The sequence below is a fragment of the Grus americana genome, chromosome 3, assembly GCF_028858705.1.
Source record: "Grus americana isolate bGruAme1 chromosome 3, bGruAme1.mat, whole genome shotgun sequence".
In the NCBI taxonomy this organism is placed as follows: Eukaryota; Metazoa; Chordata; class Aves; order Gruiformes; family Gruidae; genus Grus; species Grus americana.
In genome coordinates this window covers 98932056-98957717 of record NC_072854.1, presented here as the reverse complement: position 1 = coordinate 98957717, position 25662 = coordinate 98932056, and the positions used below count along the sequence as shown (strand labels likewise).

Here is a 25662-nt window from a genome sequence, read left to right as displayed (position 1 = left end):
TTTCTTGATGTGATAAGGTTGTCAGAGCTTTTTGAAACTTTCATCTTGGCTCTGCAATAGTGGGAAAAGAGCATCGGTGGTGGTAAGTTTTTGTGTCTGATGAAAGAATCCTTGAGGATTTGTCCTAAAACTTCTGAACTAATGTGAACAGCCAGAGTTCTGCCACTGGCTGAATGCAGCTTTTGGTCTCTGAAAAGCTATAGGGAATTAAAAATGAAAATTTGGGAACAAAATTCTCTGATAGCACATTCCAATTCCCTTTGTCCAACCAATTCCACACACGAGACAGAAGCCTTAAATTGCTTATGAAGAAATAGTGAAACTTTTTGTATTATCCCTTCTTGCCTGTTTTTGGAGGAATATGAGGAAGAATGCTGGGCTGCTCAGGATGGCACAAGAAAAAAAGATGTGAATTTAAGTTCCCAGCTAGTCTGTGTCTCTGACAGCTATAATCTATTTTGCAACTTTGATTTAGTTTGCCACATCTCAGTGTGTATCTGAATGCATTTCATTTACCAGGTTAAGACAAATCTCTTATCTGAATTTTTTTTCTCAACAATGTTGTGGTTGAAACAAGAGTTTTCCATTATATTTAATCTGGAAAAATGAAAATGTTTACATAACTTTGATTTTTCCCATTCCGTGCACTGAGATAGCACAGAAAATAAACTGTGTCCAGGCTTTTGTATACTTTACACCAAAGCAAAATGTACTGCCAGTCCTGCACCTCGGTACACAACCACAGCTAGCTGTGCCCACTGCCTCCCTCACCTTGCAGCAGTGACTTTAAACTATGCAACAGCCTGATACCGGTCAGCATCAGGTTGTGCTGTCTGTGGCTATACCAACTGTATTAGTCTGAATAATAAGGCCCAGTGATTCAGTACTAAGGTATATATACGTCATTATTTATCTGGTCTGTGATGCATGCCTTAGTTGGGCAACCGTAAATAAAGGGGGTTATCTTACTATTTTCAGGCTGTCAACCTGAAAGGGCAGACTGGGGCCATGGGCTTTCCTGGGCTGCTCTCTCGTGTTTTTGAGAGTCGCATTCTGTGTGTTCAGGAGCTGCCTGCCTTTTTCATAGGCCATGCATTCAGATGATGGAAGCAAGAGTTGGTTTCTGTCAAAATCTGCTCCTTGCTGGATGAGGGTACATTGTGAGTTTCAGAGTGTGGGAAATTCCTCTAATGTCGCAGTGGAGACTTAAGCTGAGGAAAAAAGCTTGGAGACATTTTGTTTAATTGGTAACGACTGTGACAAGCCAACTATTTGAATTAACTGTTCTCTTGCCTTGAAAGTTTAACCTGTTTCATTTACCAAGCAGTAAACCACCAGAGTAAAAATAACACACCATTTAACTTCTAGCTATTTGTATTTAGGTCTCTGCTAAGTAGTGGTGTTGTGCTTCTAGAAATAACCAGCTGGATAGAGCTGCTACGTCCCAAAGAGTTTCTGCAGACTTTCTTTTTGGCTCCCACAGATGTTCTTGTCGGGAGACACGAGAGGAAGGTTTTAATTTTTCTTTTCAATGCACGAATGTGTTGCTGTTTATTAAAGAAGACTAAATCACTGTCTTGTATGCCAACTTCACGTATTTCAGGAATTTGGTACTCAGTTGCCTGTTTGACACAAAGTCGTCACTCAGGAAATTAGAACTGCCCTAGAACTAATCTTAACCTAATAGTCCCAGATTCACTTAAAAGGGGGAAGGGGAGAGAGCGTACGTTCATGTGAAACACCAGGGAAGCTCATCCTCCTTCTAATCAACACGTTTCCCCGCAGCTCAGGGTGAAGTGAAATGTGAGCTTGCTAATGCTCAAGCTACATGCACAAAAATCCAGGACATGAAAAAAATAATAAATCATCACCATCCTTGCGAGAAAATGATAAAAAGCATTTCTCTCCCAAGGAAGCATTCCACAGCAGGATCAATTTGTTTGTAAAGCGTATAGATTGTTTGTGATGGTGTGAACTTTGTATAAACACGGGGAAGCGGCTTCGTGTTACATCAATATTGATGTTTTTGAAGCATCCCTCTCAGCAGATGATTTGTAAGCATCTCCTTCAACGCTTCCCGACTCCGAGACGAGCTGCTAGATTTATCTTTACCCTGGCGTAGATGCTTTCTGCTGCCTGTTGCGAGCAAGCTGGCTTCTCGGCACGGCGGGCAGCTCGGGCAGCACCGTGGCCGGCGGGCCCCCGTTGCCAGAGCCGGGCTGGTGTCGCCGAAGCCGCCCGTGCCCCGGGGCTGCATCGTGCTCCGAAAGCGAACAAAGGAGCCGCCAAATCGATCACCAACAACAGGTGCTGCGCACACACGTGTGAGAAACTTTCTTTGGGTTATTACTAGGAGTTTCCTAGCGGGAGAGATCCCTCGGCTGCAGGGGACAAAGCGGCGCCGGGGGAGAGGCAACCATCCATTAAAAAAAAAAAAAAAAAGCGGGGGGGGGACACGACACACGGAGAGGAGATGGAAGAAAGAGTCACCACTTCTTCCGCGCAGCGCGGGGGTTCCCAGTTTTGGGACAAAGCGGCGGCAGTCCGCAAAACGTGGCGGGTTTCGGGGCACGGCGGGCAGCCCTCGCCCTGAGGCAGGGCACGTAGCTCCCCGCTGGGCCGGGGGGGGCCGCACACCCGCACCTCCCCCAGGAACGCCCGGCTGCGGCCCCTGTCCCGGCTCGGGCCGCCCCACCTGCGTCCGGGCCGCCGCCCCGCGGCGCTGGGCCCCTGCCTCCGACCCGCCCCGGGGCCGGTGTGCGGGGGGGAGGGAGGAAAGCGGTGGGGGCGGTTGTTTAACCCTTTCCCCGCCGGGCGGCTCCGGAAGCGGCCGAGGCGGCGGCGGCGGCCCCGTGAGGCGCGGCGCTGTGTCCTGTGCCCGGGCGGGGAGGGGTGGCGCAGGGTGGGGGCGAGCGCGGGGCGGGGGGGCCGCGGGAGCCGCTCCCTCCTTGCCCAGCCCGGCAGAGGCGGCGGGAGGAGGAGGAGGGCGCAGAGCGCAGACATGGCGGCCAACATGTACCGAGTGGGAGGTATGTGGGGACGGGGCAGCGCCCGCTCGGCGCCGGGGGGCCCTGCGCCCGGCAGCGGGGACGGCGCCTGGCCGGGGGGCCTAGCCGCGCCGTGGGCTGTGCGTGCCGCGCCGGGGGCTGCGCGCACCGCGCCGGGGTGAAGAGAGGCGCACCGGCCCCCTTCGCCTCCCGTCGCCAGCGCCATGGCCCCGAGCGGGGCGGCCAGGCCGCGGCGGGAGGCGGGAGGCGGCAGCCGGCCCCGGCAAAGGGGCCGCCGGGCCCTCCGCGGGGCGGAGGGGGAGGACGCAGGTTCCTCCCCCGCCAGCCCTGTGCGCCGGGTGGGAGGCCGGCCCCCACCGCCGAGGAGGAGAAGGGCAGCGCCGCCCTCCGCGGGGAAGGGGGGGAGCGGCGCTGCCGGCTTCCTGCCCCCTCAGCGCGGCGCGGGCCGGGCACGGCCTCCCTTCGCGCTTCGCCTCCTTCCCCGGCGAGCAGTGAAGGGGCCGCCCGGCGGCCACCCGCCGAGCCAGCGCACCGCACCGCAGCAGGCTGCCCCGCCTGCGAGGCGAGCGAGGGGGCGGCCTACCATGGCCGTGCGCCCCCGGCCCGGGAGCCTGCCTCGGCCCAACCCAGCCGCCGCTGCGGCCTGGCGGGCCCGGGTGGCGTGGCGCGGGCAGCCGGTGGCCGCCCCGAGGGGCGCCCGGTGGCGCTTCCCACCGTGCCGTTCCCCTGTCCCCGCTCCCTCCCTTCAGCGGCAGAGTTTCTGCGCGCCTTCCTTCATCTCCCAGGGACAAATAATAAATCCGGCTGTGTAACCGGGGGTTTCTGTCAGCTTTCCTGCTTACCGACGTGACCCCCGAGGAGTGCGCTGATACGGGACTGCTGGCGAAGGGGGGTACTTAGGCGGTAAAAAACACGGCCAGCGTTTCTCTTCCCACCCTGTGGAAATAGACACGGATAACTTTGTGCTGCCCTCCCTTAGGGAGCGAACGTGGCTGTGTTCCTGGCGCTGCCGCTCAGGTACACTGCTCAAGTTAGGTTTTCAGTACTTGGTGCTCAAAAATGGCTTGTCTCCTCCTGCTCTCCTCAGCAGCCTGAGGTGAGAGAGAAGATGCAGAGAAATGAGGGGTGGTAGTAGTTAGTTGGAATCTCTTTCTGCCTCTGTTTTGAGATATGTTGATACATCCACAAATCATCTCTCTGCATTACTCCCTCATTAGGGCATTTAGATTGTAATCCCATCAGCCTTTACTCATGGAAGTAATCCTTCTCTGAGCAGCACTGTTGAAATCTGGGTAGGGTTTGCTTTTTAGGTCATCAATGCTATATATTTTTTATTTTTTTTTTAATCTTAATAAGTAATAGTGAACAATATCCCGAGATCATGTTCTTTCTGTAGAGCTAAATGAGCTACCTGAGGCTCCGTTTCACTGTAATGCGGTATGAAAGCGCTGCGGAAGAGTGTTAAACATCATTATGGTCCCCTGCACACAAATATTTTTTTAAATAAAGTTTGCAAGGTGCAGAAGGCAAATACCAGATGTAAAGTGTCGTTAGCACTTGACAGGTACTTTTTCATTTGACAAAAACAAGTTTTGAGAAAACTACTGAAGGAAACGTGCTGCATGTCAATTCTTTGTATGTTACATGGGAATGGCTTTCAGGATATGAGTAAACTTCCATATACTCTGTGAAAATATTTTTATATTAATGATACTGTAAGAGATTTTGTCCTGGAAGAACCTTGCTAACCTCATGACTGTTACTGCTTAATATAGTTTGCATGTTACTGAACAGAGATGACAACAAAAGCGAGTATCATAAAATATACATGACTTATTTGGACAACTGTACTACCATAGCACCTGATAATAAATGTGAGGTAGCATATCTTACAGAAATATTTATCTCCATAATACAGAAGCTCACTAAAGCGCTTGATTCTTTAATCTTCCCTAGTCAATTGTGAGAAACCACCACTTTTATATCAAGATTTATGAAGTGTGTGGGTTACTGAATTACAGTGTGAGCTCCAACCCAAGGCATTTGACTTGATTTCAGCATGATTCTTAAAGCACATGTAGTGCAGTTATGACCAGAATTTAGGAACAAAATATGTTAATTCTCAGTATAGAAATACTTCACATTTACTAAGAGAGCTCAGCTTTTTAACAGCTTCTAGATTTAAAAGAAAAAAATTGCACTAACTATGATAGGCTTTTACATTTGGGGTTTTTTTGTATTTCAATATCTTTACTTTTTTCATTGCAGATTACGTTTATTTTGAAAATTCTTCTAGCAATCCCTATCTCATTAGGAGAATTGAAGAACTTAACAAGGTACTCAAGTATCTATGATTCTTGCTTAACCTTTGACAACAGTCAATGTACTTTTCAAAACCAGAATGATTTCCATCCCATAAGATTTGTGTTGTAGAATTTTCTGGTTTTTCTTTTCCTGGGTTTAGTGTTTGGTTTTGGTTTTGGTTTTTTTTTTTTACTTTCTTGAGATTTGCTGTGTATTTTGTGTATGGTTCAGTTACTGAAATCTTGCTATGTGTTATCTTGTAATTCTGCCCTGTTATCTAAGGAAACCCACAGTTGATCATTCCTGGTGAGCAGGAGTACTCTGCTGTAAAAATTTCCAAACCAATCCTATGAATGCTTGAGGAAGTGAATTTAATTGTCTGTATGGTGATGACACTGTGAATCCATCTGGAATGATAGCGATCATGTAATGTGTCTGATTTTGGATATATGTGTAAAGAGGTAGTAGCTATCAGTGAGACTTTGCAGTGATCAAATAACAGAATATGTGACTTCTGTGGCTGTTTATTGCTCTGCTTATTGGCAGCTGTGAATGAAGGATGGGCTTTTGAATAGAAATAGACTATTCTCTCTCTTGATCCTCAGTCTATTTTTATAAAGAATGGAGGCTTTTCAGAGTGTCATTTTGGGGAAAAGTACGATTATTTTTCTTCGTTCTTATACTACTAAGAGTGATGTGGGATTTTATTTTTTTTTTAGCATGGCATGTTTTTACTATTCCATCAAACAGTATTAAAACTTACTGATACATTGTGTCAAAAGTTAATGATCAAAATGCTTATTGTGATGTAAATAATGATAAAGATTTTTTTTCCCTGTGGTTAGAAAGTAAATTAAAAAATTAGTGACCTGCAAACGATTTTCTTATTAATGGAACATAACACTACTCCGTAGCAGGCATCAACCATGTTACCTGTCAGTGCTGTCCAACACAACATCCACTGAGCTTGTGCATGGTAAATCATTTTGGTCTTTTATTGGAGAATATTTTTTATTTACACTAATTGAAGTGATTCCAATCATGTTCTGAATGTCATGTTTATTATCTTTAAACTGCATTGCTATAATTTAATCTTGCTTGTGGATGATAGAGCACAGTCATGTATTGATTTTTTAAAATTTTTTTTTTAAGAGAGTTTTGAGGATGTAGTCCAGATATCTTAATTGTGAATTATGTGCTGTCATGTGTTAAAGGCATTGAGCAAACGTAGAGATGTTACGCAAATATGTAATGAAATGGTTTGGTTACCATTTTACTGGATATAAAATGCTTTCTTTTTTCATTAGAAACTTAATTAAAACACGTTACTTTTCAGTGCCACATCTCAAGTTTTAAATAAGTAACTCAAAGTAATGAACTAATTTTGTACTTTTCGTACAAGAAAGAAGGTACAGTTCTTCAGATATTAGTAGATTCTCAGGTTAAAGAGCATGATCCCTGTAATGAGTCATGAAAACAACTGTGAACTAAATAGCTCTTTTCCCCTACAAGCTGCAGTGGATTTTCAAATAAACCATGTTATATTAAATATGATTCCAAAAAAGTGCCAGAGTACTTTGAAATACACATTTCTGCCTAAAGCTGGGTTGCAAAGAAATGCTCACAAGCTTCTAATATTTCTTAAGGATTCTCATGTTAACATAATATTGGCATTATATCTCTAAACAGCCAAATAATATATAAATTCTTAGGACTAAATAATTATAGTCAATACTGTTATCTGATCTGAAATTGATATTGGCCTGTGTCAGGAAGTTTTTACTTAATTGAGTTAATTCTGTTGATTTCAGCCTGACTGATCATGTGAGAACTACTTATATGAGGGATAATTGCAAGCAGAGGGCATTTAATTTGTGTTACTCAGCTGAGGAAGGATACATTCTGATTCTGTTTAATCTTTCTTTTGTAGACTGCCAATGGAAACGTGGAAGCAAAAGTGGTGTGTTTTTACAGGCGAAGAGATATTTCCAACAGCCTTATAATGCTTGCAGATAAGCATGCTAGTAAGTAGATTGTATAGGGCATTTTTTCTTTCTATCACAGCCTGTTCAGTTTCTGCAGCTACCTAAAATTGCATTTCTTTGGCATGAGGAATATATAATTTATATTAGGCATTAATTAATATCCAGTTAGATGCTTAGCATTATCTGATACTGGCCCTGATCCTAGTACTTACTTCCAGGACTTAAGTTAAGCTATATTTAAAGTGATTGAAAGTCTCCATCGGAAAAAAAAAATAGTATCTTTCTTCATCTGGAAGATAGAGCTATATTTCTTTGTTTATATCAACAGTAAATCTTGGGTGTAAGTTGATTTAAACTTAACAGTGTTTGTGAGGATTTGATTTCACTTTTTTAGTTAGACGTAAACGTGTATTGCTTACTGTGAAGAATGAAATGTATCATTGGAGACTGAAAATCACTGGAGATTGTAAAATAGCTGTTATGTGCATTTATGATAAATGTAGATATCAGTTAAATTACAGTAAGCATAATCTCATTGAGTTTTCAGAAAATCAACAAGTAGTAATAGGCAAAAAGGCCCGTTTGCATCATGAACTTAGCTTTTTTTGGTAGCTGCCATTTGATCTACAACTGAAATATCACATTTTTCCATAACTTTATAATTAAATATATAATTCTGAAGACAAAAACAGAACCTGAAAAACAGATGTTTGAGAAGATAGTTATTTGCAAAACATTGAGCTCATGTTTGTCAATAACTGAAGTGTTACAAATGTCAATGTCTGGTAAATCTCTTGCCATATACTGTTAAATAGCATTTTGATTATAAATGATACTTGAGTTTTCAAAATGAGTATGTAAATAAGTGACATAGGGATTATAAGTATCTCTTCTATAATATATTGGGATGAATCTGTTCAAAGACATTAGCTAATGCCATATTTTATGTGCAGTTCTATGATAGAGTAATTAGGTGCTTACAAAATACCTTACAATTCGTTTAACGTCAAATTCTGATAATTTTACTCATACAAATGCCTTTAGTGATGAGACACAGCTGCCTTTGGTTTTATTCTTTCATTGGTCATAGAGAAGTAGAGGTGATTTGAGTATGTAGCATGAAGTACTAGCTTGTTTTTTTAAAGAAAGAATATACATTTTGCTTATGTTCTAAGGGGATGACTTATTTAAATGTTTTTCTAATATAGTTAGGTACACTTTATAATTATTGGTGACCTATTGTATTGTAGTCTGCCCTCACAATCATTATAGTCTTTTGAGTTGTTCCATATGAAATACATAGAAACATAGAACTTTTAGTGAGTTTCACGAAGCTTTCCAGCACATTTTCCTTGTTTTTCTTTTCTAATGGAGGAGGCAGGGAATGATGAAAAGGGTAACAATTTTACTGGAAATACAATTATTGTTTTTTTAATTTGATTTTTAAAAGGTGAATCTTTGTAGAGATTTTTCTTTTGTTTGTTTGTTTGGCTTATTTTTTTAGAAAAGGATGTGCTAGTTCTGTGGGCATTGTTTGATCTGGAAGAGTGAATAAGATTTTTCTATTTCCTTTGTGAGTTTTGGATTGCCATTTTGTCAGCACTTTGATATAAAGGACTTGACGGTCTGTTGCTCTTCCACTATAGCATACTAGGGGTTGGTGTCAGTAGAAGTACCATGGAATCTTCCATCGCATTTTCTCTATCGAGATTCTCTTGCTGTTTTCTAGTGAGAAAATAAAACTGTAATTTCTAGCTGATTCAACAAGCATCGTTAGAATTCTCTGTCTCACAGATCATAAGTCTTTTAACCCATCGTTCTTATGAATTAGGTGTCTCTGTGGACATTTTCTTTCTGACCAATCTGTGGAATCTGTAAAGCTAGGTTACCTTATGAGATATATGTTACAGTTATAGGGGACAGCATATAGTGAAGGATTGCTCGTCTGGATCTTCATACAGCTCATACAGCAGATGTAGTTAAATGTCAAATCAATTTAAATGTTTTGATTCTGGAATACCACAGTGTTCTGTTTAAAAATACGATGTGTGTAAACAAAATATTTGTATATTTATGAATTGAATGTTTTGGGAATGTTTTATGTAGCTGAAAGTGTTGGTGCTTCAACACTTCTACCTGGCGTGTTATAAAATAAATGCTAAAAGATACGAGTTTCTTACAGAATGGAAATTCTCGTTCAGTTACTGGTTACTCCAGTGTACGTGTCTAGAGAAGTCTTAAGTATAAAATCTGCTTGATCTTTTCTAATGACATTTTATATTGCTAGCAATTATTTTTTTTTTCTTTATGGTAGAGAAAGCTCTCTTGAGTAATGCACTTTTGAAGATTTTAGCAGGTGGGGATTGGGTTTTTTTGGATGACACTTCAATTTCTGAAGCTTGCATTTTGTGATGTAGTTATGGTCTCATTTAATAAGAGAAGAAAATAGCTTTGTGAGAAAATATTTTGGAATTTTAAGAACAAATTTTCAGTGATTTGAAGAAGTTTCAAAACAATTTTAATGTTCGGGAAGAATGGAATGAAGTAGATCTATGACATTGTCACTGGTAAAGAGTCCATATACTGTTTATTCGTGGGATTTTTTGTTTGTTTTTTTTAAGTTGTCTTCCAAAAAGTTTCAGGATATAAAAAGAAATGTTTTTTGGGGGAAATTAAGTTTTCCTTAGGCTATTCTAAAATACTCGGGTACAGAGGTTTCAAAGCATCTGACACTAATCTGTGAGGAAATTGCATTTCCTGTTTTTTCACTGGTGTTTCAGGTGGAAGTTAATTAACAAGCATTTTTATTTGTGTACGAGCATCATGTATGATGTCAGTCTGGATCAGGAAATAGTTCTAAATGTAGCCACTGAAATCCCGGGGTTTTGGAATGTTTTATGGGCTCTTGAAGACACTATGTTTTTCCCCCTTTGATTTGTTACTATAAAACAGGGTGTATGATAAGGCCAACTTGAAAGCCAAAACAAAATACTGGCCAAGATCAGCTTCTTGATCCTGTGCAGCCTCCTAAACTGAGTAGGGGAGTTCTGGTGGAATGTAGCATCCACCAGCTCTTAGGTTGTAGCCATTACCATAGGGTCATTGCGAGGGGGCCGTTCTTTTCTTTGTGCAGCAGAGTAAGGCTTACTTTATGGGGAAAAGAGATGAATAGAAAACAGCAGGCAGTACAAGAGCTATTGCAACGGATGATTGAAGTATGTAAGCAAATGAACTCGGAGAGATGGGACAAAACCACATAGCTCGTTAAAATGGGTGAAGCAAACATAAAGGAGTGGCGTAGAGATGTTTTCTAACTGAATGGTGTGATTGAAAGAGAAATTACCAGCTGGAGCTGTAAAATTTAGATGATCCTTTATCTAAAGTGGAGTTGATGTAAATATTGTAGGGCAAGGTTTTAATAGCTGGGGAGGGGGGACTGTACTAGCACTCTACCAGCACTAGTTTTGGGCTACAGGGAAGGACTCAACTTAGAACTTTTGTACACAATAGATCTCTAGGAAGAAAGGAAGAGTCCTACTACAGATCTAGTGATTCCTCTTGAACAGTTGGAGTCTGTACTCGTTTCTGACCTTGGTATGGCACTGATGTATCGTGATCAGAAAAAAATTAAGTATTCTCTCTGTACTTTAGTTTCTTTATCTGTAAAGTAATGCTCTTATTAAGGTTGGTGGAAAATATTTAATATATCAATACATTTTTATAGCTCCCGTTAAAAGATCTCAAAGCACCTTACACATAATTAGCCTAAAAACTAAGAGTTTATTTTATATATTAATAGCAAGAATGTTCCAGCACTCCTGGAAATGGTTCGATCTTACACAGTACTTTTGCTGTTGTTGAGCTCTCTTGCTTTTATGTAAAGATGCTTTGTATTTGTGAAGAAAACCCACCCAAACCAATTATTTTGCATATTTACAATCTACATTAGTATCATAATAATTGCCAAACATTCTTGATGCATCCGAGAGAATGAAGCTGTTAATATTTCATCTGACTTTTGGGAAGCATTTTATTTCAGTAGAGCAGCAGGCTAGCAGGTAGCACAGAAGATGGCAAGACAATGAGCTTAACTTGAGAAATATTGTTTAATATATTTAATAGTAATGCAAGTTACTCATTAATATTCCCAAAGATACACAAAACTGAAAAGTTAATTCCTTTCATATGTCATCAGGTTTTTTTAATATATGGTTGCTTTTGCATAGTGGTATTCTTAATACTCAATTCCAGGAAAAACATGAGAGTTTTTCCTGCCTTTTCCAATGATTGAAAAAATACAACTTAGAAAGTTTCAGTTTTCAGTATTTTTCTGAAGTGTACATAGCACTAAAACAGAAATAGGACTATTCAGATATTCAGTCTATAAGAAAAAAAAAGATATGTATGTGAAGACCCTGGGGGTCCAGTAAAGAACTCCTGAGTAAAATGCCTTGTGTTTTTCAGTGTTCTTTTCTCTTAGTTATGTATTTGACTCAGTGTAATTCAAAACATCTATAAGCTAGTACTACAGGGCTGGTTTTGTCCAATCAGATGATAACACAACCAAAATCCTGGTGGGTTTTTTCCTGTGGTTCTTTTTCATCATAGTAGTTCTTGTACATCAAACTAAAAAGCTGTTATTCAGAAAGGGTATAATGTTTCTTTAATCATAATCCCTTTTCTAAAAACTCACTTTAAGATGAGAGACTTTACCTAATTCAAATCATACAGTGTCTTAGCATAAAAAGTATCTTTTGACTGGAGAATTTATTTGAAACCTTAAATTGACTTTTTTTTTTATGGTCCCATTAATTCCCTTGAATACTTGTTGTCTCCATAGCCTAAATTTAGCTAGAAGTACCTTTGATCAAATCAATGTGAGAGACAAATGTTAATTCTTCCATTGAATATGATCCATTTTTTCCACCTTCATAATTTTAAATGTTGAAATAATTAATAATATTTTTTTTTAAATTGTGGTAAATGCCTATATTGTTATATCCTGTATACAACTACCAGGGGAATAAATATAGACAGTTTATTCACTTTACTGGTAGTGCAAGTAGAGATTGGCATCTGTGCTAGAGGAAAGTGATGCTCAGAGGCAGAGAGAGTTTTTAGCTACCTGTTTACTGGGTGGTCCTTTGAATGAAAAGTTCATTGTATTGCATGGGTCTTGTTACAAATAAACCAGAAACAAAACCTTTTGGGTTTTATTTATGATCACATGAGTGCAAAAATAAATCTTTAGAGCTCAAGAGTTCAATTGATTTGTCTCTCTTACAGTAGTGTGTGACTCTTCCATGGAATTTGGTGACTTCTGGAAGGTTTTCTGTTAGGTTATGGTTCGTGTTTTAATTGCACTAAGCAAGAAAGCCTCCTTCTTGCCTAGTGTTAAGCAAACAGATCTGTCGATACTACTTTGTGATGAAGGATACCATTTTGCTGGACATTAGATAGGAGGGAAAGGAGCTAAGGTGTGGAAAGGCAGGGCTGGGAATCAAAGATGGGAGAATCTCTTGGAGCATTTATAAGGAGGAAGGAGGAGGCTTGGCTGGTAGATATACTCAAGGAGTGGGTGAGCAGACTTGCGTAACTGGTTCAGTGAGATACTACCTTCTTAATCTCAAGGTTTCTGTAAATACAAAGTAGTGTTTGCAGCTTCATGTCATGTGTGTGTGTCCATCCCCCCTGAGTACTGAAGAATTAGGACAAAATTATTTTTGATGTCACATATCAACCATCTTTTCTTTGAGGGAAAGACAAGTCTTTCAGAAGTCTGTCGGTGAGCAAGCCATCAGAAGACTCTTCAGTTTGCTTTGAAGATGGGATGGTGAACAGAGACAAAAACAAATACAGTAAGCCAGGAAAGTTTAGGAGAATGAGTTCCAATGGCTTTTTTGCTTGAGACGGGAATTTTACATGTTACACTTATTTACAGTCAACTAATAGAGACATGTAAACTAAGCACTAGCAAATTCGAGTATGTTATGTTGCTTCTGGGTATCCTGAAGTCTGTGATGTGGGTTAGACACACCCTGGAGGACCATTTAAGGATGATACAGATAACAAATTCTTTAGTGGCAGAGTAGCTTTTATGCTAAGGTATTTTTCTGTTACTGTAACTATTGCTTTCACTGAAAATGAGCTTGAAGAATAGTGGGTTTTTTTGAGGAAACATGGCCTTTTTGATTTCCTGAGACAAGGGAACATGAAGTTTTCCTTCATTTACCCAAGAGAATGCCTTCAGTTGTAATTTATTTGGAGAGGGGGAGAAAAAACTCAGAACTTGCTGAAATAGAGCAAGCCTTGTCCAAAATTACATCCTTGTCGCCAAGGAGAAACTTGTCTCAAGGCTCCCAATTATCCTTTTCAAGGGTACTTTGGTTAGTCTCATAAATTACGTGTTTTGTTCATTTGATTTTTGTGCAAGAACTGCATACTTGTGATTTTTTTTTTTCTTCCCTCAACAGTAAAAGCGATAAGCAGTAATGAGGAGCTTTTTGCTTCTGACAGTATCTGAATCTTCTTTTTGTGAATAACATTTTAGAATTAGTAGTTAACTGTAGCATATATTGTCTCATTAATAAGTTTACTGTCAGCTCTAAGTATCTTGTGGAATTATTAACTGCTGTGGCCGTTCAAACTCTTGCTTTGGTGCAGAATGTCTTGTTAGATTGTGAATGTTAATGATCTTCTCGTGGAGTGAATGGATTTCCAACTAAATTTATAGTTTTAGGAGTTCTTAGCTCTGATGGAAAACTTGCATAAATACATATTTTTCACCTGAGTGTGTGTGATCTGCATTTAGACATGTAGGATTTTGCACATACAAAAGTATTGTCCACTCTATGCAGTTAGTTTGTATAACTGCATCTGAATTTTTGTTTGAAGTAGCAAACTAGCTAGTAACTGCTAGCTTCATCTTTTGACCTTTTAAGAATAGATTTATAATTTTGGGCAGCCATACTTAGATTTATTTTTTTTAATTAAAAAATCTTATTTTCTGAACACATAATTTAAAAGGCTTGAACGTGTTGCTGCCAATCTCTGTGAATGTAAAACCAAACTGAAACCAAAATCTGGATTAACTCCATAAGTTTGCTGTGGAGAGTGAAAAGCTGCAAAATACCAGTTCATATTTATGCTTAAAACTGTTTAATAGATATCTGAAATTCAGCTTTTATTTTTATTACCTAATTACAGGAATTACTTTTTTAGTTTGTTTCTTCCATGGGGAGGTACTCAGTGGGGTACAAAAGGTGGCACTGTTTTGAGCTCTACTCATAAATTCTTCACATTTGAGTTTTTGGAAGGAGACAGCATTCACAGAAAACTGCCAAAGCTTTGTGCGTTCTCTGTTTCCCTGTGTTCCTTAGGATTCATTTCCCCATGGTCAAGTTTAAATACGTGCATCAGTATTACTGTACTTCTTGTTCTGGGTTTCTTTTGATTTGTGGAAAACACGTAACTCTCATCTCTCAGCAGCTAACCTTCTTGCCTCCTTAATGTTTGTTAATTGTGCAGGCCAATGGTCCCACGCTGTTTTCTTGATGACCTCCAAAATACTAGTCACATTTAAATTGATACTATTACACATAATTTTTTGTCTTATGAAGATAAATAGAATGTTTTGCACCTCCTAGATTTCCACAATCTCAGATGGTTCTGCTTTTTTTTTCCTCTCCTTAGCTTGTAATTTTAAGTGACTCTTCCCACTTTCTCCTCAGTTGTACCTACACTGTACCTAAACACCTGGGGCATAAATTTTAGACTACAAAAACATCGCTAGGTGATCTCTATCTGTAAAGTTCCAATTAGAGATGCATTTTACATCTTCAAAGAGTTCTCTGATAGTCTAATTGAATCAGTAGTTTATATCATTTACAAATCTGAATGATGTAAACTCACTGTTAATACAGAAAGACTTTTTTCCCATCGTGCAGTGGCAGTTAAATGTATGAATTGGGGATCAGGCATGATGGTTTAAAGGCTTACCAGCAGTAATTCTTGAACGTCTGTATCATGCGGTGGAATGAAGCCTGCAGTAGTTTTCTTCGGTAGTACTCATTCGTGCCTGTAACTTCACGCATGATGACAGAGATGGAGCTTATTAGCTTGGGCAAAGCACCGTGTGAGAATTAATGTAGTGCTTCCTACCCAAGCCGATTCATGCAATGCTGTGTAGATATATGGTGTGAGGTATTGTGGAAAATGTAGAAGTAGCAAGTAAGATTAATCTGTAAAGTGTGGTTTGTCTGTAAACTCTCTGTTAAATGTAGCCTGCACGAATAACAGGATATGGGGTTGAAGTTACTGTGTATGGTGAGTTTGACATGCCTCGAACCACATGGAGTGTCAGAGTGAGTGGCTGGAATGGCTGTGCTATTTGGCAATGGGATTTGTTTGTTTGATCAATACTTTGTTTTTCACCTCAGCTACTGTTTGTTACCCTGTCTGAGCAAGGGAAGATTTGTACTGTGAACCTGCTTTGATTCTGGTTTTGATGTGCCACACAAGTGCTTCTGCAAGGATCCTTGCAGAGAGGTGTTTTGTACTAATGTAGAATACGTTAGTCCCATAAACAAACCCGATTTGAGTGATTAAAAAGTGCAATTTTTTTATTTTTTCAGTAAAAGCCTGTTCTACATTATCAAATTCCTAAAAGAATTTGGGGAGCTAAGTAGTTCATTTTGACTCTCATCCACTGTCTGAATCCAAAACTTGTTTGCAGATTTATCAAAGTACATAAGATGTCTTTGTGCAGATTGCATAGTTGCTGGGCTATGCGTAGAGCACTATATATGCATATATACAGGGGTTACGTAAGTACGCGTGCATTTTCTACTTGTACAACAGGTTAAATATCTGTCAAAAATCAGCACAACTAAATTAGCAATCTTCCCATTTTTGATATGCACAGTGATAGAGTTAAATTTTCATTTGTCTGTTCTCGTTTCTGTGAAGGATTGTGACAGTGATATGCAATGCTGAAGAGAGTCATGTTTCAATTTCCTGTATTAAAAGTGCAGTCTTGTTTTGGCTTAAACCAGTGCAGAAATGGTTCGTGTTGGCAGGGTCAGTGACCTGTAACCTAGTCCTACAGGGTACTGTGGCCCTTTGCTACGTGAGAGTTCCTTAGGCTGGATCCTTTGATGGATGCTGCTGTCAGGAGTGAAATCCTGATGCTGTTACTCTCGGTAGGGCCTCAAGGGGCCAAGGACTCAGTTGCCAAGTATCATACAAGAAAAAGGGTGTTGATATATGGACAGCTTATATATTTATTTTTGCCTTCAAAGAATGACTAGTTTCGTATACTTTCATAATGCTATTCTCTTTTTTTTTTCTGTTTTTGATTTTTTTCTTAATAAGAGGAAAAAAAGCCAGGATCAGAATACCGAACATTCAACATGTATGAAGTGAATAAATTATGATTTTTGATATTTTACTTGGTAATATAATAAATGTGGTATTTGAATGCAGAGTGTATAAAAGAAAGTACTCAGTATAAAAGAAAAACCTCATTGGTTTACTTGATCTTTATTTCCATTTATTTTTAAAAAAATGACAAAAATGGCATATGTGTTAAAGATTTGACTAGTGAATACAATGTGATGTTTATTCTTATGCTGTTCTATTTGCTTTTTCCCACTGGCATCAGAATTAATAAATCAAAAGGTTTTAATAATTTAAAGTGAAACATATATTGATATCTCTCTATACTTTTCTCAGTTCATTGTATAGTTAATTATAATGTTAACATCTCTGTACATGCATCAAGGAAATAATATACCCTGGAAGATAAATCTGTAGCATAGCTGGAGATGTAAAAACCTGAACTTTTAAGTTTTACACAGAGCATCAGAGTGAATGAACTCTTCTTCCTGCTTGTCTCGTCAGGTCTATAAACAGAAAAGCTTTCTTACCATGCAGACCTTGAGTAGATATTATCTTGGATAACATTCTGCTCATTTTAAAATCCTGTGCATAGAATTTTAATGTGTCTTGGTTAAGTTTACTCAAGAACAGGATATACAGATTCTTTTTTTTTTTTCCCCACTACTTCTTTCCTCCCTGCAAAAAATCAAACAAAATTCAGCTCTTCTGGAAGGAGATACTGTAGAAGATAAATAATTTGTGTTTTATGAGCAGAATCATTTGCCATTCTGAGTAGGGGTAGAAAAGTGCTTGTACAATCTGTGCCTTTTCCTCTCTGCCAACAAATTTTGAAAAACTGTTTATCTGCTGTTGAGGATATGAATTGTATTTTAGAAAAGCAGTTTAAATCTCTGAAGCTCTGTGGTTATTGTCACACAGTGAAAGAAAATGCCAGTGTAGATCTTAAACGTGGACTCTGGGTTTTACAGAAAACTTAAGAGATTTTTGGTGTTCTTAGCTCTCCACATGACTTTTTTTTTTTTTTTTAATATTTACACTGCATTTTATTAAGGAGGCAACTATATATCTTATTAACTAACTAGATCAGGCACACCTGTTGCCTGTTCTGAAGGAAAGACTGTCTTGTTTTAACAAGATATTAGGAGCAGGAAGTCTGTATGGAAATGATGAAAATCCAAGTGATGGGAAAAGTTGTTAATTGCATCAGTCTCATGAAAATGGAAGATACAGATCTCCCTTTTCTCAAAATCAGGTCTAATAATTATTCATGCAGGTTACATGGCATTGTTGCAGATAGCCCTTGTATTTCTTGAGCCAGATGATAGATTTAAAAATGATTTCTTGGTCAGTGTCAGATTCCCCACTTTTGCTCTGTGGAGTGGTGTGCCAGCCTGGATTTGAGGATAGAACTAAAACTTTCCTTTTTTGGTTTGTTTGGGTTTTTTTTTTTTTATTTTGAGTCTGCTGCTTGCTGCTACTAATGATCTGCTTAAAGAAACACTGCCCAGGACTGTTACTCCATACATGCTGCAGCAGGTTGCTACAGTTCATACAGGTGTACACATGACTGACCAAACACATTTTGAGCCCTGTAACAGGATATTTTCTTGTTTGGAGAGTTTGCATTTGAATAGGTGAGACAGAAACCAGATAAGAGGGAGAGAGGGGAAAAATCTAGTTTAGATTCATGATACAGAATTGCCAGCTCTTTCACCGTTGCCTGCATGTCATTGTTTTCATGCTTCTGTGGGACCCTTTTGTTCTGTAGTGTTGTCATAAACTAGTTTGCAGTGCTGAATAATAGCGTTAAAAAACTAATGTTCTTACTCTTGCATTTATTCATGTTGCATTTAATTTATTAGGATATATTTAATGTAGCACATCATGATTCATACTACTTATGAAGGTAATCCATCCCTGCCTTCCACCCACGAGCTCCTTGCTCTCAAAAATCTCCAAAACCAGTTGTCCAAAACCCCCACCCATAAAGTTTTGGAAGGTGGAGTTTTTTGGTAATGAAAACTGTAATAGTTTTCATTAAATATTTTTGCTACAGGTCTATGATGAACATGAGATAGTTACCCAGTTACTTATAACTCACTGTCATGCTGGGAATTGTTGTTATTGTAACTTGCTACTTGGAAGTACTCAAACTTTTGCATGATTTTAGAAATAATTTTTATTATTGGAGAGTAGGTGTGGCATATTTGTTCTTAATGGTTATGCAGTATAATTATTTTGTGTTGTGACCTCCTTTAGAAAAATAATGACGAGGTAGTGTGGGAGGATCGCCTGGAAAATTGCGTAAGAAAACCAGATAACCCCTTAGAGGCCATGTGTATCTGTGCTATCCAATAGGAATTAAAAGTTTACCTGTTCCCGCAGGTAAATGCAGCCGATCAGTCTTTTTGTCCTACCTGCAGAATTGCTCAGATTTGTACTTCAGATAGTAATATGCCATCTGAATGACTCATAATCTATACAAATTGTGCTTTAGATTGCTAATCCTATCTGACAGTAACAGCAAATATCAAATTGATGTTATATATTCTAACAGCCATCTGAGCATTGTACTAACAGACATGGTGTAAGTGAAGCTAATTAATTCAGCTTTGGTAAACCCTTTCTCAAATTGACAGTATAACTATGCATAGTCTAGCTCACAAAGTTGATTAAACTGCTTTACTACAGCACTAGGGGGTTAAATATCACAACTAAGTTAGTACAAGACAACATGTGGCAAGAAGCCTCACGCAGATGAGCAAATTGGCCAACTGCTCACCTAAGACAGCTCTTCATTCACAGTCTCAATAGAGTTGTTCAGATGGTTAGACTGAATGTTGTCTCTTTGGTACTCATTTTGGCAGTAAATAGATTTACTCCCTCTCCCTCAAAAACCTGTATTTATGATTCTTACTGCTGTAGCATCTAACTGCCAAATGCACGCTTGATGTGTTTGCCACAACCAGCTAAGCTTAAGAGAGACTTACTGTCTTTCCTTTGATGTGTGAGGTAAACTTGCTGCTGTTCAGCATTCTCAGTTTTTTATCTGTAGGTTTTAAATATATGTTGGCAATGCTTGTGATGTATATAGTTTTTGGGCTGAGTATGGAAGAAAATGTCTTCCGGAGAGGAAAAAAGTTTAGAAACTGTTCTGAAAGTAAATAGTAGTGGCATTCTTTGAACTGAAATGTACACTGATCTAATATCATTTAAATGGTATTTTAACAAACTTAGTGAAACTACTTAACTCCACAAATTCTGGTAGTGATGTAAATCTTTCTATCTAAGCTTGCGTAAGTTGGATGTAGCTAAGCTGAGATATGGTTTCAGAATTGGAAGCAATTAAGTTTAAGAGGTAGGAAGTTAATGCACCTCAGTTTTTGGTTACACTGCTGATTTAATTCGGCATCAGGCTGTGCTGCTGCTGGAAGGAGTGGTCTTGGGTTTTCCCATCATGTCTTCCCAGTTTAAGTCTCTTATTCCTGCTTTTCTCTTTTGTGCCAGCACTAGCAATTTTGGTAGGCACACCAGGCTAAGGAGTTGGAATTGATCTGGATTTGAGGGACAACTGGGTGAATAAAAAACTAATTGCATGGTTTGAGTCAGAGGGTGGTGGTTTAGGGTTCATACTGTGTGTGGAGTCCCACAGGGATCTATATGCGGACCTGTCTTTATCAGTGACCGGAGGAGGCAATGTGGTGCACTCTCATCATGTTCGCAGGTGACACCACGCTGCAGGGGAAGACCAGGTGATGCACTTGAGGGAAGGGCAGGTAGTCAGGGATTCGTCGAAAGCAGGAGGAATGGGGTATCGAGAACCTGAAGATGCTCATCAGGGACAACTGCCAAGTCTTGCACCTGGAAGGAAGAGCCCCTGGCAGGGATACAGGCTGGGGACAGAGGGGCTTGGGGGAGCAGTTCTGCAGGGAAGGCCCTGGAGGTGCTGGCAGACAGCGAGGCCCTGGCAACAAAGTTGGCTAGCAGCGTCCTGGACTGTATCACCAGGCACGTAGCCAGTAGATCAAGGCAAGTGATTATCCCCCCTGATTATTCAGCGCTTGTTGCATCACATCTAGGCACTGCATCCAGTGTTGGGCCCTGATACAGGAAAGTTGCTGATAAATTTAACTTTTTTGTTAGCTGATGGTTAACTATAGAGTGGTTTGAGTCGTATTTGAACCTGTAACTGCCTGTCAGGATTATTATTTTTTTAAAAGTTATTTTTAAACCATTTTATATTAAGTGGGTGTATTGTGTTTCTAGAGACTTTGCCTCAGTTTATTTTGATTTTAGTTGTAAAAACAAGCCGTTCTTCCTAGTGGGAAACTTGAGTCATCACATTACTTAACTATAAACAAAGACACTGTACACAAACTTCAGGTGGCATGGATGGTTGTTTCTTCTTTTCCCGCTCACTAACACCACCATTTTCTAACAGTGAATCCCACAAATTGAATGGAAGAGGAAAAAAGTCAACACCAGAGTTCATCACATTTTTAAAAGTGATGATGCGTATCTAAACCGAGTGAGGATTACAGTTTCTTCCCAGTATCCATTGCTCAATTGAGTCATTTAAGTCTTACTTACATCAGATGGAAAAAGGGAAAGGGTAAGTCTGCAGCACTGCCACCGAAAGTATCATCAGATCACTCTGGTTTTCGGGATCAAAGTTAAGTATTTACAATTGCTGATTAGAAAGCCCATGTATAATAAATAGACCTAAAGCTTTAAAAGCTCACTGGAGATGCTTGCTTTTGCTCTCCAGGACTTTTCCTTTAAACAATGAAATATTTCTTGTAAACCAGGAGAAGTACTGCAGAACAGCGTTATCTTAAACTTCGCCCAAGGCCTAAAGAGGATTGTGTCATTTTCAAAAATTGATTCTATTCATCTTTGTGGTCATACCTAAGACTTTCAAAATATTTTTTAAGCTGAACAATTTTAAATTGAATTTTGTTTTCTCTCTGATCTTGGAACAATGAGGCCTGTGTATGTCATCACCATATTGCTCCATTAAAATATTTGCTCACTCTGAGCCATTGCTTTATTTTTCTTTCTAAGTGCTGAAAATATGCTTAGCTTAGTGCTACTTTATGATTCCCCATAGGTACCTACCATTTCACTCCTTTTGACAGGAATAATCTCTCCTTGGATGGCAAATGAAATTTCATATTTGCTGCAAATCTGAGTCAAAAAGATGAAGAGAGATGTAAAAATACTTGAAGTTCTTCCTTACTTTTCTAATAGGTGTTAAGGTCTGATCTGTGCAAAAACCTGGTTCAAAAGCAGCTATCTAAAGGTTTGTTCAAATGCAGAACTCTTTATGTTGCCATCAAGCAAATTGGTTTTGTATTTGTATTTGCCATCAAGCAAATTGAGTTTTCTCACTTCTTTATGGTATCCAGTGTTTCCTTCCCTGGTACTGGTTTGTGTTACTGCTGGGGCAAACTATTACTTATTTTACTAAAAGCGAATCCTACTGTTAGCATTGTTTTTATATTACAATGCGGAAAAAGAAATTTGTAAAATTATCCTGGTGATAAATTATATTGTGTTAAGAGCGAAGCTGTTTTATGTCTGGCCATGGTTTGTCCTACTTACTGTGCTTGTCAGATCATCATGAGTAAAACATAAATGTTTTATTTCTAAAAATACAACAGAAAAAGTTACGTTGTTTCATGTTTAAGTTTGGAGTGTTTTAAGAGGTGTAAGACACGTTTAATTTCAGCTTCAGGCTCTTGGATCCACACTTTCTTGGCTTATGTAAGATTAGTACAATAAATAGGTGATTAATGTTTTGGAGGTTTTCTAAATTATTTTTTAATTTCAATTCTTAGTCTGAGGGAGCTGTTAAGATACTTGAGCATAGGTGTCTAAAGCCATTTTAAACTCTCTGGAATATTATCTCTGGCTCCCTGCAGCCACTTTAAAATGGCACATATTCTCCTGTGTTTTGAGCCATACCTGCAGTCAGATGTTTCTCGATATGTCAATCTAAAATGGCCCCAGACACCTGTGTTTGGATGCCTAAATTGCTTTCTAATGAACTGCTTTTTGTCAGCTGTTATCAGATGGTTATAATACAAGATTACCTTGCTTTGATATTTTTCAGGAAGGAGAGGGGAAATAAATAGCCATCTGAGAACTTTGGACCTGTAGAATACTACAAGCAATACACTTATTTAAAAAATCCCAAACCAATAAAGCAGCTACTGGTGTGTCTTGGTATTTTAAGAAGAAATATTAATGCTTGAACTTTGAAATACAAATATAGCTTGCAATGGTCACTTACTGTAATAAACAGTTGTAGCTATTAATTGCTTGAAACATAAACCTTTTAACATTAATTTATATTTTTTCTTGCTTAATTAAAAAAATTGTTTTGCCTTTGCACAATTTTTTTTAAGCTTTATTTATTGTTAGTATTATAAATGCCAGAATAACTCTGAACTGAGTTGTGGTCTGACTTGAACCTGTACATGTGTGAGGTGAGGCTGTGGGGTGTCAGATGAGACTGGGGGAGGGTGTCTTGTTTTCATTTTTATTTTTTAATTCTGTCTTCCTGCAAAATGTGCCAAAACAAGGAAGGCGACTGGGGGGTCTATAGCAAGATAAAGTGTATGGAATTGGGTTTGAAGAAGTTGATTATATCAGAGTGTGTTGTTTTATCACTTTTGTGGAAAGAACTATTAGAAATGGAATGAGCCACACATAGGCATGGTGAAAAAAAAAAAAAGTGTTGCATTTGGAGAGAACTGTGGTTGCCATGAGGATACAGGCAGGCTTCATTTTGAGATAGTGTCTGTAGGTTGGTGGTAAAAATGGTTATTGTTGGAAGAGCGGATAAGGTGATCTGTTGTAGATAGTTATGTGAAACACCACCTAATGCTGAGGGTTTGTTGTTTAATTTCTGAGACATATTTTATAAAGTACACTTGGTTTTGCAGCTGATGGATAATTTGGCAGGTAGAAAATTGCCAAATCTTAGAGAAGTTATTAAAGTATCTGTATTTTTTGCATATGGTATTCATGGAGGTTTTTTGTCCTTTCTGGGAAGCTAGGGGAGGTATAGATTCAAGTTCCACGTGTCCCAAGAATCCACCAGGAAGGCAAATTGCAGCCATGGAGATCCCAGGGTAGCCATTGTGGAGAGCCTTTCATCATAGGACATGTTAGCAACCACTGTGAACATTGGTGTTTAACTCTATATGTGATGCTTTCTAGTATCTGCTTTTATTTCTTCCCTTATGTTCCCAGTTTACACTTGGTTTAAATTTTTAGAAGGGAATGATTTTCTTGGTTTTATCATATATGAGGTAGCACTAGAGAATTTCAGATCAGAGTAGCTATAAAAGATTTGCTGCTATAGATGCTATCTTCTAGATTAAATAGTGCTGTCTTGCTTAAAATAGAAAGAAAAAATCTTAATTAAATATGAAAATAAACTGTAGTGTTGTCAGTGTCTGATAAGGTTAACATAAAGAAAGGCAGTAGGCTTTTTCAGTTTTCTTAGACCGTGATTTGGCAGTCTTAAACTGCAATTGTGTTTCAGTAAATTTCTGGTCATAGAAAGTATGTTTTTCCTCAGGACTTCTGTAAAAGTTTTAGTAATACCAATATCAGGAACAGAAAATCTAAACCAGAACTGTTCAGCAAGCAAGAGGCACCCCCAGAGAAAAAACCAGATGAAAGAAGATGGAAAAAGAATGAGTAATGTCAGGATTGTTCTTACAGCTGTGTGAAAGACATCAACGCGTAGTACAGTAGGAGAGGAGCATAATTTTTTGAAGAGTTTAAGTAGAAGGTATAGAATTCAAAATACTTAATATTCTGTCAAGTTACATAAACTGTAGTCTTGTTACACTCATCTCTTCTTTGAAATACTAAGGGAGGTTGCTAAGGGGTGGGGGGGATGTCAAGTGAAGTGGCTGCAGTGGTGTTATGCAACAGAATTAATTTCGACCTACGCTCTGCTTCTCTGCAGAAGAAGTTGAAGAAGAGTCTGAAACTACAATTGAGGTTGACTTGACGGATAAACAGAAACATCAGTTGAAGCACAGAGAGCTCTTCCTTTCTCGCCAGTATGAGTCCCTTCCAGCAACGCACATCAGGTAAGAAAAAGTAAATATCATTTATCTGTGTATTCTCTTGAGGTGGATTGCCTACCAGTAGTCCACCTGCTTGAACAGTTCAGCCTTTATCTTGCAAAAGGATGTGATTGATCACAGCTGGGTTGTGCCAGGTTGTCCCATGAACTGCTTTGGAACCGCCCTTGTTTTTTCCTTCCGTTACTTCATGTCTGAGCCTTGGAAGGGACAAGAGTCTCAGAACTGTGGCTTGGCAATTAGAGCATTAGTTGATAATGTGGTATAAAGTCCATCTATTCCTACTTTGGAAGAGTTGTTTTATTAATTCTTCTTCTGCTGGCCAGAGGAACTTTGACCCTTTTGTCTGCCCAGAGAAACCACAGGTGGGTTTGGAAAGGAGACCGTGACTCAGTGGTCAGAGCTGCAATTTAGGGCTGCATGCATTTAAAAATAAAATTACCCCAACTTTAGTAAATGTGAAGGAGAAGTCATGATTGAATTTGGTAAATGTTGCAAAAGCATTTCAAATATTTTAAATTGTCCTAATGCTAATGTAGGAAGAGGTTTGCCAGAGCTCAGAAAGGGTTTGTTGATTTCTTTCTGTAAACGATGTAAGCGCTTGTGTCATCTCCTATTTAGCAGTCAAGCAAATTGGTTTTGGGTGGATGGGGGTGTGTGTGATGTACCTGGAAATGGAAAAGAGCGAGCACAGTGACAGGGAGAGTGCACTGCATTCTGAAGGAATTTTCATTTTCTCATTACATCCGGCTCCCCTCAGCCGTTTCAGACCATAAATGACAGTGTGGATGCTCCAATAGGAGAAACACTTTGTATGTGCATATGTATTTTCTCTCTCATTGGCAAATGTGTGGCTTA

General features: G+C 39.2%; 1 protein-coding gene across 3 annotated transcripts in view; it reads left to right on the top strand.

Annotated features, from left to right (window-relative positions):
* Nucleotides 1-2935: 2935 nt before the first annotated feature.
* The window catches only part of MTA3 (metastasis associated 1 family member 3), a 138699-nt gene continuing 115972 nt past the window's right edge, over nucleotides 2936-25662 (top strand). For 2 of the 3 annotated variants that reach the window (XM_054821860.1, XM_054821861.1), the window contains exons 1-4: nucleotides 2936-3029; nucleotides 5277-5344; nucleotides 7243-7336; nucleotides 24684-24810. In XM_054821860.1, the coding sequence (XP_054677835.1) occupies nucleotides 3002-3029; nucleotides 5277-5344; nucleotides 7243-7336; nucleotides 24684-24810 (317 nt within the window). In that variant the 5' untranslated portion in view covers nucleotides 2936-3001. Of the gene's footprint in view, nucleotides 3030-3904; nucleotides 4026-5276; nucleotides 5345-7242; nucleotides 7337-24683; nucleotides 24811-25662 lie in introns of those variants that run through there. The other variant, XM_054821862.1, reaches the window with a different exon arrangement.